The 14,643-nt window shown below is 39.6% G+C and overlaps 1 protein-coding gene across 2 annotated transcripts in view; it reads left to right on the forward strand.

Annotated features, from left to right (window-relative positions):
- PINX1 (PIN2 (TERF1) interacting telomerase inhibitor 1) overlaps positions 1–14,643 on the forward strand; it is an 87,500-nt gene that overhangs the window by 837 nt on the left and 72,020 nt on the right. For both annotated transcript variants that reach the window (XM_027600441.1, XM_027600442.2), the window contains exons 2-4: positions 5,726–5,835; positions 7,528–7,620; positions 9,108–9,186. In XM_027600441.1, the coding sequence (XP_027456242.1) occupies positions 5,726–5,835; positions 7,528–7,620; positions 9,108–9,186 (282 nt within the window). The remainder of the gene's footprint in view (positions 1–5,725; positions 5,836–7,527; positions 7,621–9,107; positions 9,187–14,643) is intronic.

Consider the following 14,643-nt stretch of genomic DNA (forward strand, 5'->3'; position numbering starts at 1 on the left):
GTCGTGCTTTGTCATGAAAAGCCGACCCGTGACTTTTTGAAGTGTATAGTGAGCAAGGAACAGAAAAGGCTTGTTTAACAGGCCAATAGCAGCCACACAGGGATTCTATGAAATAAATGCTGTCAGCATTCTCTTATCTAAGTAGGTGGGAGAATGGGAGCACAAACGCAAGGGGTAAGGCACCGTTCCAATTTTACGGGGGCTGAAATCCAGGTTCAGAGGAAAATAATTTGCCCCGAGTCTTTGAGCTAGAAAGTGACAAAATTGATCTAGTTATCACTGTGTCTTTACCTTTTTGTCACTGGGCCAGCAGTTTCTTACTGTTTTTTAATAGGGACTTAAAGAAAAGCATATGTTTTAGACTGTGACTAAATGGGCTCTGTTTCTTCATTTGTGAAACTAGGGCTGCTAGAATCTCTTCTGGTTTTAATTTCTCTGATGTATGCTTAATTCAGCATGCACTTTGGCCCTGGCTCTGCTATTCATTTATGTCTCTTTCCATGATCAATTTCTGCGGAGCTATTAAAAACTTTCTTTTATTATCTTCATTACTAGGTTGGCTTAAAAATCAATGAGATGGTGAACATGAAAACATTTCAGAGTATGAAATGCCTTTTATACAGGTGTGAAATGCTGTTTGTAGATATCAGTAATTCAAATTGCATGATTTCAGAGAATATTTTCAGTTCTTCTCTCCCCACCGTGACTCCAAATTTTCAAATCTTTGCCATGATAATATTGATACTTTGTGTTGTCTTTTAAAATAACTTGCTAAGTTTATGTCTTCGGCATCCCTTGTGATTAGATATTTAGGACTGCTGTTCTTATTTTATGTTTTTAAAGATTTATTTAGTTGAGAGAGAGATAGAGCATGGGGGGGGGTAGGGGTGGTTAGGCGGAGGGAGAGGGAGAGAATCTCAAGCAGACTCCCTGCCAAGTATGGAGCAGTATCTCTGGACCCTGAAATCATGACCTGAGCCAAAACCAAGAGTCAGATGCTCAACCGACTGAGCCACCCAGGCGCCCCAGGACTGGTGTTCTTATTTTAGAAGTAAGAAAATAGGAGCAAAGGAACGTCCTAGTCTCATAATTTCAGTGCCTAGCAATTATTTTTTCTGCTGGTTTATAAAATTGGGGTAATTCTGTAGGTATAGTTTTGTTTTCTCCCCCACTTAACATTAGTGAACATTTTCAATTCATTAAGCATGCTGTTTCCTCTGTTTTCCCTTGCCATGTGGACTATATTTTATTTTATTTTCGCCATAGGTACTTATCCTATTTTTAAAATCTAGTAGTTTTCTTTTTGTTTCTCAAAAATATTTTTATTTAGTATTTCTGTGATATCAAGTGTTATTTTCTTGGGACTTCCTTGTGCAAGACAAGAAATCTAGCTTACATAAACCTCCCCTATGTAAGACAAGAATTTAATTTATTGATCTCACTTACCGGTCATTACATCATTTGGAGTTTTAGACCCAGATTTTTGTCAAGTTATTACTTTTTTTTTTTAAAGATTTTATTTATTTGACAGAGAGAGACACAGCGAGAGAGGCAACACAAGCAGGGGGAGTGGGAGAGGGAGAAGCAGGCTTCCCTCTGAGCAGGGAGCCCGATGCAGGGCTTGATCCCAGGACCCTGGGACCATGACCTGAGCCTAAGGCAGACGCTCAACCCGTGAGCCACCCAGACGCCCCTCAAGTTACTACTTTCTTTACAGATTGTTTCCTTTTTGAGATCAGTTTTTGATACTTCCAATCATCATATGTGTAGTCAAATCACACTATAGTTAATGTATTTTAATGCTCATTGCATTAAGATTCTATACTGCAGTTTCCTTAATTTTGAATATGTCTTGAATTTTTAAAAGGAATACATGGTACGTGGATGGTATATTTTGAGCTCTTGAATATTTCAAAGTGTCCTTTGAAAAAGAAAAAAAAAAGACAAAACTTCTGTCCCTGACTCTTGGAACTCAACACACCTTTCAGAGTAAGCTGAATCCTGGCATAAGCCAGGTGGTAATAGGCATGGAGTGACTGAAAAGTGAAATCTCTTAAAGCTGTTATATGGAGGGTTGTTTATTGGGGTTATCCTGAAAGTGTCCTGATGGAATCGACTACAGTTAGGTCTTCAAATAGGAGTCCCTGCCAGAGGGACTAAGTAGTGATTCTGCAGATTCAGGGTACTCTACTCTCACACTGCTGTTCCACATAGCGTCAGGCATCCCCAAGACCATCCCAGATTCAGTGATTTGCTTGGATTCAGGACATAGGACTCAGCAGAAAGTTGTACTCACGGCTGAGATTTATTACGGCTAAACAATCAGCAAATGGAAAAGATACATGGAGCTAAGTCCTAGGGAAACCAGACACAAGCTTCCAGAGTCCTCCCTCAGTGGAGTCACACAGGACACACTTAATTACCCCAGTATGAGTTGTGACAACGCTTGTGAAGTGTTGCAAACCAGGGAAGTTTGTTAGGAACTGGTGTCATGTTTACTGGGGGCTGGTCATGTAGGCAGTCTCTGCTTGGCATGTACCCAAATTCCAGACTCCCAGAAGGAAAGCCAGGTATTCAGTATAAACCATACTGTTTGTATAAACAGGCATGATGAGCCCTTCATGAATTCTGAGAATGCTGGGAACCCTCCTGAAACCCAAGTTCCCAGCCAAGGTGCCAACCTTGTAAGCAAGCCTTTTGAAGGATAGCAGTGAGGCCTGCTATGTTCTGTTCTGCACATAGGGTTAGCAAAGCTGACATCTAAGCACAGAGTAACTGTGGAATAAGAATATCAAAGCACTTGAACATAGTAATAAAAAAATAATAAAAAAAGAATAACAAACAAAGCACATGTAAATGTTGATCCAGTATGAACAGACCAGTGACAGTCTTTTCCTTCCCCGATTTCCCAAACCTGGAAACTTCTATAGCACTAGAGCCAGAGAGTGTTTCAAGGAAGTAGGTTCTGAGCAAATAAATTTGGGAAACATGGCATTCCTGCTTTGCCCTCGGAGGATCTACACATCTGCATATTAAACATTCTGGGGAAGTCTCTAATATGGAACACTGTTGACTTTTGTTTCACCCATTATTGCCCTTTTTTATTTTAGTGGGAAGTGTGCCCCCCCCCCCCATTTAACATCCTCATTGGGGAAACCCTGTCCTACCCCATTGGTTGAGGTTACCTGACATTTCTGCAGGGAAGAGGAACTGACCTTTGGGATCTTTGGTATAAGCACTCTAGTCTGCTATATAAACATATGTAACATAAACTGTTGGAGTTCTTATTGCAAAGTGTGGCCTCATTTATTCTGAAAAATGTCCCGTTCGTATAAGCCCCATTCAGAACACCCTGGCAAGCACTACTGAACAGAGACATGAATTCTGACACACACCAGTAAGCAGCCTCACAGAGAGAACACTGGTTAACGAGGCTCATATCTGGTATGTTGTTCATTAGCAGAGGCAACATTATGCTGTATATTTGCTAAGATAGGTAAAGTAGTAACTTAGTCATGGTTAGCATTTTGGGGTTATCCTTTTCCTGTAAAACTATAGATTTGTTTTGCTTCATAAGTAGCCTTTTTCTACATGCTTATAAAAGGTTCACTTATTTTATACACAGCTAGGCTGTGTATAGTTTGGGTCTCTATTGATTTTACAGGTAATACAGTGAGCCCTCTGACTAGAAGTTGTTACTTTTAAATTATGTTGTGAAGATGATCTGGCTGTGACATCTGTTACCGTATTGATCGCCAGGGTTGATTGGGCTGATCTGGCTGGCTAGGTTGGTGTCACCTTCCTCCCTGCTCGACATGTGTCCCTCCCTAAGCCGTGTGCTAGGTCGAAGCTGTATGCTAGGTTGGAGAGGACGGCCTTCCCCTATAAAGGAGGGATAAAGAGGGCCTTTCTTCAGTCAAAGGTATACGAGTAGCTGCGCTCCCCTGCTAGAACCTCCAAACAAGCTCTCAAGGTCCATTTGTAGGAGGACGTGGGGTAGTCAAGCTTCTAAGACTCCAGACACATCTAAATGAGGTTGCTGCACATGGCTGTCTGCCTTAAAGAAAGAAGGGAGAGAGGGAGGTAGGGAAGGAGGAAGGGAAAGAGGAAGGGAGGGAGGGAAGGAGGGAGAAAGGAAGGAAGGGAGAAAGAATGGACAAAGTTACCAGGCTGTTGTTGATAGTGACATACTGTGCTTTGGTTGTTGCAGTAGGTGAATAATAATGTCACTTGACCTGCAAATTCCACAATTTACTTTGGGGCTTCATGTTCTTGTTCTGTGAACTTTTGAGGTTCTGTATCTCTGCAGTAATTTTCCTTAATATACAGCGCTAGGGGCACCTGGTGGCTCAGTCGGTTAAGCGTCTGCCTTCGGCTCAGGTCATGATCCTGGAGTGCCTCTCTCTCTCGATAAATAAAATCTTAAAAAAAAACTACAAGGACAAATTTGAGTTCCTAATGGTCAGTTATTGATATGCATTTAAAAAAATACTTAATAGAAGAGATTCAATGCAGTTCCCTTAAATATGTTCCTTCCTATCTTCCTTTCCTCTTGTGTCTCTTTTTTTGTCTCTTTTTTTTTTTTTTTTAAAGATTTTATTTATTTGACAGAGAAAGACACAGCGAGAGAGGGAACACAAGCAGGGCGAGTGGGAGAGGGTGAAGCAGGCTTCCCGCAGAGCGGGGAGCCCGATGTGGAGCTCAGTACCAGGACGCTGGGATCATGACCTGAGCCAAAGGCAGACACTTAATGCCTGAGCCACCCAGGTGCCCCTCCTCTTGTCTCCTTTTTTGCTTTCTTCTCTCCAATCCACTCATACACCCATACACATAGCGCCTGCAATGAGTACAGTGTTTTCTACTTGTTGCAATGAAGCATAAAAAAGAATAACACACAAATATGAGCCATAAGTTGATGATGGTCTAATAGAAATCATCAGAGATGGATATAAATAGCCACCATACAGAAGAATGTGAGTTAAATGCCAGAAAAGAAGCAGATAATTTATACTGGAAGTTCAGAGAAGGGGTCATGTGGCTTTAGGGCATTTGAATGACAAGGGATGGTATCACGAATATCTGTAGATCAGGTGTGTGTAGGGTACAGTTGACTCTCCCCAAGATCATAATGACTGTGGATTAAGAATGTAAGCTTTGAAGTCACCTGAACCTTGCTTTGTATGGAGGCTCTGATTTTTGCTTGGGGGCATTAGGCACATTTCTTTGTCTAAGCCTCAGATTTTCTCATCTGAGAAATGGAGATCAGAATATCCATCCTCACTGGGTCTCTGTGCAAAATGACTACAGTGCATGGATAGCATTTGGTACGTGCTGTCTGGCAAGGAAAGCTGCAGTGATTGCTGCTCGTGGTGGTGGTGACACCCCTGTTGACAGGTGCTTTCAGATGCTGCCTTTCGCTGAGTGCGGAAGGCCAGCTGATGGCTTATCATGTATTTCTGTTTGTCACATATGGAGGGAACATTGTTATTCTTTTCTTAGGCCAATTTGTATATTGAGAATATACAGTTATTGGGAAAACCAGGGTAAGTGATCCAATCTGATGATATTTCGTTGAATGCTGAATCCAATATCTGTAGCTAATAAAACAAACTGTTTGTCACATTTTTTGCAAGTATGTGTGTATGTATTAGGTTTTGTGTGTATTTGTGTCGTATTTTCCAGGTTTGAAAGATAAATTGCTGATGAGATACTTTGTCACTTCTAGGAAGGCAGAAGCAGAAATGGGCTGTGGATCCAAGAAATACTGCGTGGAGTAATGATGATTCCAAGTTTGGCCAGAGGATGCTAGAGAAGATGGGGTGGTCTAAAGGAAAGGTACGTTGGAGAAGAGCAAAAGAAATTGGAGCCATGCAAAAAGGCAAATCAGGAGGATGCATCTTTCTTCGGAGACTGGGAGAAATTTATGTTTTAGATCAGTAAGGGATTTTGGAGAAATAACTAAATTGTAATGATAAAGTTAGAATTGAACATAGATGTCAATTCTCTTTATCATTTAAATTGCTGTGATTGGCGTTTTTCATAAATTGTACCTTTTAATTAGCTGCACTTAGAATCATACTTAACCATCATTGTTTTATATTGCTAATAGTAAAACTTTATTCCCCTTTATAGCTAAGAATACACATTTTTTCATTTTCCTCACACTCCATTTATTCCCAACTGACAGGATTTCTCCTGATATCTTTGTATTTAAAGGGTTCTTGTGAGGGTCTTTAATGACCTTGTTGACAAATCCACTGGATCCTTTTCTGTTCTCATGTTACTCAGTTCCTTAGCAGCATTGGACATAATTGACTGTTCTTGAAGTACTTCTGTCTCTGCTTCTACCATACTGCCCTCCTCTCTGTTTTTTCCTTCTCCCTCACTGGCCACTCCTAAATGTGTTGCTGGCTCTTCCTTCTCCAGGCTTTTGTGCTTTGGAGCTCCCCAGGGTTTAGCCCCAGGCTTTTTCTGTACTCTGCTCAGGTGAGCTCTTTCATTCCAGACCATGCTTGGAATTGTCTGAATTCTGAGGACTTTTCTACATCTGGTCCAGAAATGTCCTCTGAGCTCCACAGTTGTAAATTCACCAGCCTGCTTGGCATTTCCACTTGAGTAAGCATCTCAGGTTTATCATTTTTGTTATAAAACTGTTGATCCACCCCCCACCTTCCCCCAGCCCCGCCAGTCTTTTCCTTCTCAAGTCTTCCCCATTTTTGCAAATGGGCCTACCTGGTTCCTGTACCTCTCTCACTTCTCGCCTCCCTGGTCATTACTCCTCTCCCCCCAGGGCCCCATCCTGGGCCACACACCATCCTCATCTCTTGCCCTGATCACTGCTGCACCCTCACAGCTGCTTCCCTCCCTCCTTTTCTACCTCTGGGCCGTTTGCCAAACAACAGCCACAGTACCTTTTAAAGTACAGAAATTAGATTGTGGCATTCCCTTGCATAGAAGTTCAGTGGTTTCCCATTGTTTTAAAAAATTAAGTCCAAATTCCTACCATAATTTCCAAGGTCCTGTGAGGTCTGTCTCTTTTATATCATCTTATTTTCTCTTAGCGAACCTGGTTACCTTTTAGTTTCTTCAGTACAGCAACTTCTCTGGGACACCTTACACATGAGTGTTAATTGATGCAGGGGACTTGGTCTCCTCTCCCCACTTTCTCAGTGTTGTTTTATAAAATTATTTAATGGAGAGAGCCATAGAGTTGTAATATCTCTAATGAGCATCCATTAGTTTGGTGGTAGTGCTCTGATTTTGAGCATCACAGAAGGGCCTGTTCTTGGTAGTGTTTACATGGGCCATGAAGTGGGTGTCAGATTGAAGAAGTAGCATTCATTATTATGAGTGTATTGGTATTACAGACATTATAAGAATCCATTAGACTGTGTCCTCTTTGAGGGTAAGGATAGTGCCTCACTCCTGGATATTTAATAATTAATTGAATGGTTGATAAAGGAGGAAAGATGCGATCTGTCTTGATACTTGATAAAAATGCTAACTCTCTTTTGTTGATCTCCACAGGGTTTAGGGGCTCAGGAGCAAGGAGCCACAGATCATATTAAAGTTCAAGTTAAAAATAACCACCTGGGACTTGGAGCTACAATCAATAATGAAGTGAGCAACAGTGTGTCTACTGGGGGTTTTCCTTGCACGATTTGCTTTTTTATAAATATAAACATTTTAATCCAATCAAATTGATCAGTTTTCAACTATTCAAGTGTGTATCCTCCATGGTGTGGTTAACTAAAGAGCCCATAACTAAGCGGGCTCTTCATCACATCACATGCCTTCACCTTGCCTTGTTGTCCTTATGGGATTCTTGACTTGCTTATGTCTAAGAGATCCAAATTAGTTTTATTGCTAAACTTTGAAAAAAATACTTCTTTTATAGAATATTTATAATTTTGTACTCATTTCAGTACAGAAAGGCATTTTCATCTTTACCTGTGTTCTGATATTTGCTTATGTTATTAAAAGTTGGTGGTGTTTAGTTTCAGAAAGTAAGTTTTTTCTGCAAGAAAGTGGTGACCTTTATCTGTCCAGTTACCTATTTCTGACTGTTGATATTCAGTGGTTGAATTTATTCACATTTCCCCTTAAATACTGATGCTTTGAGAGATAGATGTATGGATACACTTAATTTTTTAGGAGAAGCATTGCCCAGTAAACCTATTAATATGCCTTAACCTTCAGCATTCTTAAAAAGTGTGTATGGGGCAATTTCCTACATTGATACCTTGCTTCCCATTGGTTCAGATTGTTTTGGAGATACCCATTCTCTTTTAAAGTCTGATTGTTTTTCTTATAATGAATGTATTAGCACCACCTTACGAGGGTGCTAACTGATCCAGGGAACTTGGGAGTCTTTCCTACTCCCTTCCTCAGTGTTGTTTTGTAAAATTGGGGTTGACGCGAGCAAATAGAATTGGGCAAAATATTTTCAGTGCAGAGGAGCAAAGAAGAGATCCCTGAAGTCTGTCACTACTTTTTTCCCTTTAACCTACATAATATTCCCATAGTGAGAGAAAAATAATAATTTTATTTCCTTTATTTTAATATTTAGCACAGAGGTTGCCTGTTGATAATTTGATTATAAGTGGACTGTTGATAAGTTATCCACATTTGAAATCGGGACTTAATCTTCCAAGAAGTCCATTTTTAAAAATTTTTTTAAATTTTGAATTTTTGAATTTTGAATTTTTTAAAAGATTGATTTATTTATGAGAGAGTGTGTGTGTACACGGCAGGGTGGGTGAATGCAGAGGGAGAGAGTCTCAAGCAGACTCCCTGCTGTGTGTGGAGCCCTTCACGGTGCTCAATCTCACAACGCTGATATCATGACCCAAGCAGAAATCAAGAGTTGGATGCTTAACCAACTGAGCCACCCAGGCACCCCAAAGCCTATTTTTCATATTAATATAGATAAATTACATTTCAAATTTACATTATTTCTTCATTCAAATTTGTAACATAATATTTTGATGAAACATTTAAAATTTCACATGAACAACCAGATTTCCTTGATTCTAAAATATATCTTATCTCAACCAGTGTATGTAAACAACAGGCTTGCCTTTAATTGATTTTTTGGGTGTTTTCAGGATAACTGGATTGCTCATCAGGATGATTTTAACCAGCTTCTGGCTGAGCTGAACACTTGCCATGGGCAGGAAACAACAGGTAGGAAAAACCTTTGCTTTGTTATTCATTTGATTTATAGAAGAGATAATGTCTTAATTTAAAACATTTTTATTAACTCTTTTTACTGTAAGCATAATATATCTGAAAGTTAATTGATTGAAGCTCTTATAAATAGTCCTTTCTGTATACATTTTAATGGTGCTCTCATCATTAAAAGCACACACTTTTTTCCCAGTGTTTGAGAATGGCAAGATAAATCCGTTCAGTTTACAACCTCAAATAGTAAAGTGATCTTTCCAGGGATCCTTGAGTGTGACTAAAAACTTGTTTTTAAAATATAAAACAAGAAAAAAAAATACAAAGCAAGAAATATCAAGTGGGGCCACAAACTAGCAGCCAGCAAAGGCTTAATAGAAGAGCCTTTTTGGTACTGATTCTGCCTAGTGAAATTTATTGTATTTTGAATATATGTCAGAAATTCAAAATGCTCAGGTATATAGTAAAATTTGTTACAAGGGCTCAGTACTAGAAATTGTATATCTAAGGCCTGGGAACTGAAAATGAAACAATTGAATATTGGGCATTCCATATTAAATTAACAGAAAATACTGCCGAGGGGAAGGGCATGGATGGTGTAGGCTCAAACTTACGGGTCTTTGGTCTAATTTTAGAGGTTAAGGTACGTTTTTGTCACATGGCTCTTTGGAAGGCAAGGACATAACTTCAGTTAATTGTGCTGGATAGTCATTGATGAAATCTAGACTGTTAGCTCTTCTGCAAACAAATTTCTAAAAAATAGTGGTAAAATATATATAACATAAAGTTAACCGTCTTAACCATTTTTAAGTGTACAGATAAGCAACATTAAGTACATTCACACTGTTGTGCAACCACCGACACCATCCATCCATAAAACCTTTCATCTTGTAAAACAAACTCTTTCCCCATTAAATACTAACTCCCTATTCTTTCTCTCAAGCCTTGGCAGCCATTCTACTTTCGGTCTCTGAATTTGACTACTCTTAATACCTCATATAAGTGGAATCATACAGTATGTCCTTTTATGTCTGGATTATTGTACTTAACATAATGTTGTCAGGGTTCATCCATGTTGTACCATTTCCTTCCTTTTAAGGCTCAGTAGTATTTCCTTGTATGTATAGACCACATTTTGTTTCTCATTCACCCTTCAGCGGACACTTGGGTTGTACTTCTTGGCTATTGTGAATAATGCTGCTGTGAACATGAATGTATAAATGTCTCTTCAAGTCCTGCTTTCAGTTCTTTTGGGTACATATCTAGAAGTGGGATTGCTGAATCTCATGGTAATGAGATTCTATTTTTAAGTTTTTGAGGAACTGCCATAGTATTTTCTATAATGGCTACACCATTTTACATTCCCACCAACGGTACACAAGGCTTCCAGTTTCTCCATATTCTTGCCAACACTTGTTATTTTCTGGGTTTTTGATTTTATGTGGTTTGCTTTTGTTTTGTTTTGTTTTGTTTTTGATAGCAGACATCCTGATGGGTGTGAGGCGATATCTCATGCTTTTGATTTGCATTTCCCTGGTGACTAGTTACGTTCAACATCTTTTCATATACTTGCTGGCTATTTCTGTTTTTGGAAAATTGTCTTCAATTCCTTTGCCCCTTTTAGAATTGGGTTTTTTTTTTGTTGTTGAGTTGTGTTTTGCAGACATTTTTATAAGGAATTTCTTTCTGTTCCCCATGCACAATATTTGGCTTGTAGTATACTGTCAAAAGATGTTTGTTAAATTGAAGGAGGAAGAACTTCGTGGAATGAAATTAAAAAGTGCCAAGTTCAGCAAACATTTGTTGAGCTGTGTGCTGGATCCCGAGTTCGACGTGAGGATATGTAGATGTATGGGACGATCCCTACTTAGGAGGTAGCTAGCAGGATATGCCTGTAATTGGTAAAATTATAGTGTGAATCCAACTCTGGGAAGATTTATTGCAGCGCTGTGTATGGGACTGAGCCCAAAAGCATGAAGAGAAAGGTGCTGTGTTTGTATTTTCCCTAATTCCCTCTTGTTGGAATCTATAACTTGGACAGTTTTCCTTATCCGTGGGATAGCTATTAGAACTATCCTAACAGTTCTGTATAAAAAGATATATGGTTCTTAATATAAAAGATGCTAATGTGTTAGCCAGAGAAAAACGTAAGGAAAATGTTTTATGAAAACACTACCTGGACTGGTGTTAGGAAGTGCAGGATATATGCAATAGTAAAACTCAAGGACCTTAGCCCTTACTAATTATAAAAAGAAACATCTTTATATTCAGGATTTCAGTTAAACTCAGTAGAAACACAAATATGAATATAAACGTGATCGTATAAGACTTGTAGGTTTTGACTGAAGAGTAATAGAGTGCCATGGCTTGGAGATGAACACTAGAGCCAGATTGCCTGGATTTGAATCCTGATTCTGACGTCTCTGCTTGTGTGACCTTGAGTAAATTACTGAACATCTCTGTCCCTTCCTTCTTGGTGAAAGGGAGATAATAGTACATCCTCAGAAGGTGATTGTAAAAATTAAATATATTGCTATAACTAAAGTACTTTGAACACTGCCTAACCTATGGTAAGTACTTAATAAGTATTAGCTGCTGTAATCTTTATTATTGTTGTTATTTGTAGAGATAGAAGTCCAAAGTAGAATATTTCCTCTGAATATTTTTAGTAATTAGGATATAGTGCCACCAAGAAAGAGTGATACTTGTAGGTGAAGGGATTTGGGCTTGATACTTAGGCTAGTCCTAGTTGTCATTAATGAAATCAAAGGCAATAATGTACTTTCTCCCCAGATTAAAAAAATAGAATGCTCTTAAGATAATGAACATTATAAAGAGCTGTACTTCCAGTTGGCAGCAAGATATACATAAAATTTGAGATCTTTATACGACTGTTGGATGATCTCCAGTTATAGGGTAAAAAAAAAAGAAGATGAAAAACCATATGTACAGCATGCATCTGTAGAAAAATATAGAGAGGAAATGCGTGTGTGTGTGGTTGGGTATACATCAGTGGTTTTCAACTGGGGGTGATTTTGGCAATGTCTGGAGACATTTTTGGTTGTCACAACTGGGGATGGGGGTACTTTTGGCATCTAGTAGATGGAGACAAGCGAAGCTGTTTAATATCTAAGGTGCACAGGGATGGTCCCCGATGACACAAAATTATCTGGCCCAAATATCAGTGGTGCTGAAGTTGATATACATAGGGTAGCTCCAAAATATCTGTTGTGTGTATATTTTATGTATATAAAATACATACAATAAAATATATTTTATATACATAAAATATACACATACATATATATACCTAAAATATCTGCAGAAAAATGCCCGAAAAACTGGTAAGACTAGTTGCGTCTAGGGAGGGAGCTGAGTGACAGAGGAAGAGGGTTTTTTGTGGGTGTTTTTTGTTTTTTGTTTTTAAGATTTTTTTTTTTTTTAATTTATTTGACAGAGACACAGTGAGAGAGGGAACACAAGCAGGGGGAGAGGCAGAGGGAGAAGCAGGCTTCCCACAGAGCAGGGAGCCTGATGCAGGGCTCCATTCCAGGACCCTGGGATCATGACCTGAGCGGAAGGCAGACGCTTAACCGACTGAGCCATCCAGATGCCTCGGGGAAGAGGATTTTTACTGTAGTCCTTTTGTACCTTCATGACTATACCATGTGTGTTATGTCCTACTCAAAAAATTGTTTTAAAACTAATTTTAAAACTGTTTCTTGAGCCCATTTACCTCCACTTCCTGAAGCTTCTGCTCTTCTTTGCCACAAAACTCTAATTTTCTGTACAAATTGATTTCAGTTCTCCTATCCTCTCTTTTTAAAAACTTGTAACATGCCTTGAGCGAGTCTCAGATAGTCTGCTTAGTTGCTCTACCTCTCTTTTGCCTCTTCTAGTGTTGATGCTCAGCAGTGGCGAGGGGAGGGGGAGCCCCAAACATCAGACTCACTTCTCTGGATTTCCTTATCCTTAAGTGGGACTGTAATTCTTTGCTTTGCTCCACTGTAATGTCTTTGAGCCATCCCCCCCTGCCCCCCCCCCATATTTTGTTGTAGTTTTCTTGACAAGAGAGATTATTGAAATGAGCCAGTTCACCATTACTAGAAGCAGCACTCTGCCTAGAATATTTTTTTTAAATAAACTTCATTGAGGTATAATTTATATATAATACAATATACCCATTTTTGAGGGTATAGTTCCATGAGTTTTGACCAATGTATATACCTGTAATCGTAAGAACCTTGATAAAGAAATTTTCATCATTACAAAGAATTATCTTGGGTCACTTCCCAGTCGGTCCTCTGCTCCTCCCCACATCCCACCCTCCCACTTCATTCTCTGGCCCAGGCAACCACTGATCTCTCCGTATAGATTAGGTATTTTCTTTTCTGCCTGGCTAATTTTTCTCAGCACGATTCTGAGATTTATCCATGTTGCATTTATCAGTAGTTCATTTCATTTCTGGATAGTATGCTGTTGTATGAGTATGCCGTAATTTGTTTATGCATTCACCTGGTGATGGACATTTCGGTTGTTTCCGGTTTTTGCCTACCGTACCCAAGGCTGCTATGAACATTTATGTATACTGTGTGGACATACATTTTCATTTCAGTAAGACCCTTGTGCGCATGCGGGCTTCCCCTCCTTATGCCATGTCCAGAAATTGCCTCTTGACAGAAAGCTGGGGCAGCCCTAGAGCTCACATCCTTTGTTACCCATCTGTCAAGGATGACAGTCCTGTGCTGCCTGTTGTCCAGTGTGTGATGAGTAGTTTCATATCTTTTGTTTTCCCAGTGTTTACAGTAGAGGGGCATGATCCATAGCACTTATCCTTTTGTGGGCAGAAGACAGGGAATCTTCCTCCTGTCTCTTCTAAACCCACTTCAGACTTTGCCTTACTGCTCCACAGAAACTGGCCTTGCCAAAGTCACCAGTGACTTCCACGTTACTAAGTCCACTGGGCATTTTTCAGTCCTTGTCTTACTTTGCCTGTGGCACAGATGTTCACCCCTCCTTGAATCACTTGTTTCCCGTGCCTTCCCAGACCGCATCATCTCCTGCCTTTCTTCCCCCTTCACTGCCACTCCTTAATCTCTGTTGCGATTCTCTTTTCCCAGCCTTATCATGTCTGGGGCCCTGCAGTTCAGTCCTGGACCTCTCTCATCTTTTAGCTACACCAATTATTTATTAAATCATGGCTGGATATAACAAACCATGGCTGAGATGTTTGGTCACAATTGCCAGATTTCTCATGACTGCGTTACCATCTCTCCTAAACTCCAGACTTGTATTGAACCCCCAACTCAGTATCTTCATTCGGGGTGTCATCAGCTATCAACTTCTCAAACTTAACATACTCAAACTCCAGTTCTGGCTGCTTCCCCACCTCCACCCCGCAAATGGTTTTATCCACAGTCTTCCCCATTTCAGTTGATGTCAATTCCCTCCTCCTAATTG

This window comes from Zalophus californianus, chromosome 2 (assembly GCF_009762305.2).
Source record: "Zalophus californianus isolate mZalCal1 chromosome 2, mZalCal1.pri.v2, whole genome shotgun sequence".
NCBI lineage: Eukaryota > Metazoa > Chordata > Mammalia > Carnivora > Otariidae > Zalophus > Zalophus californianus.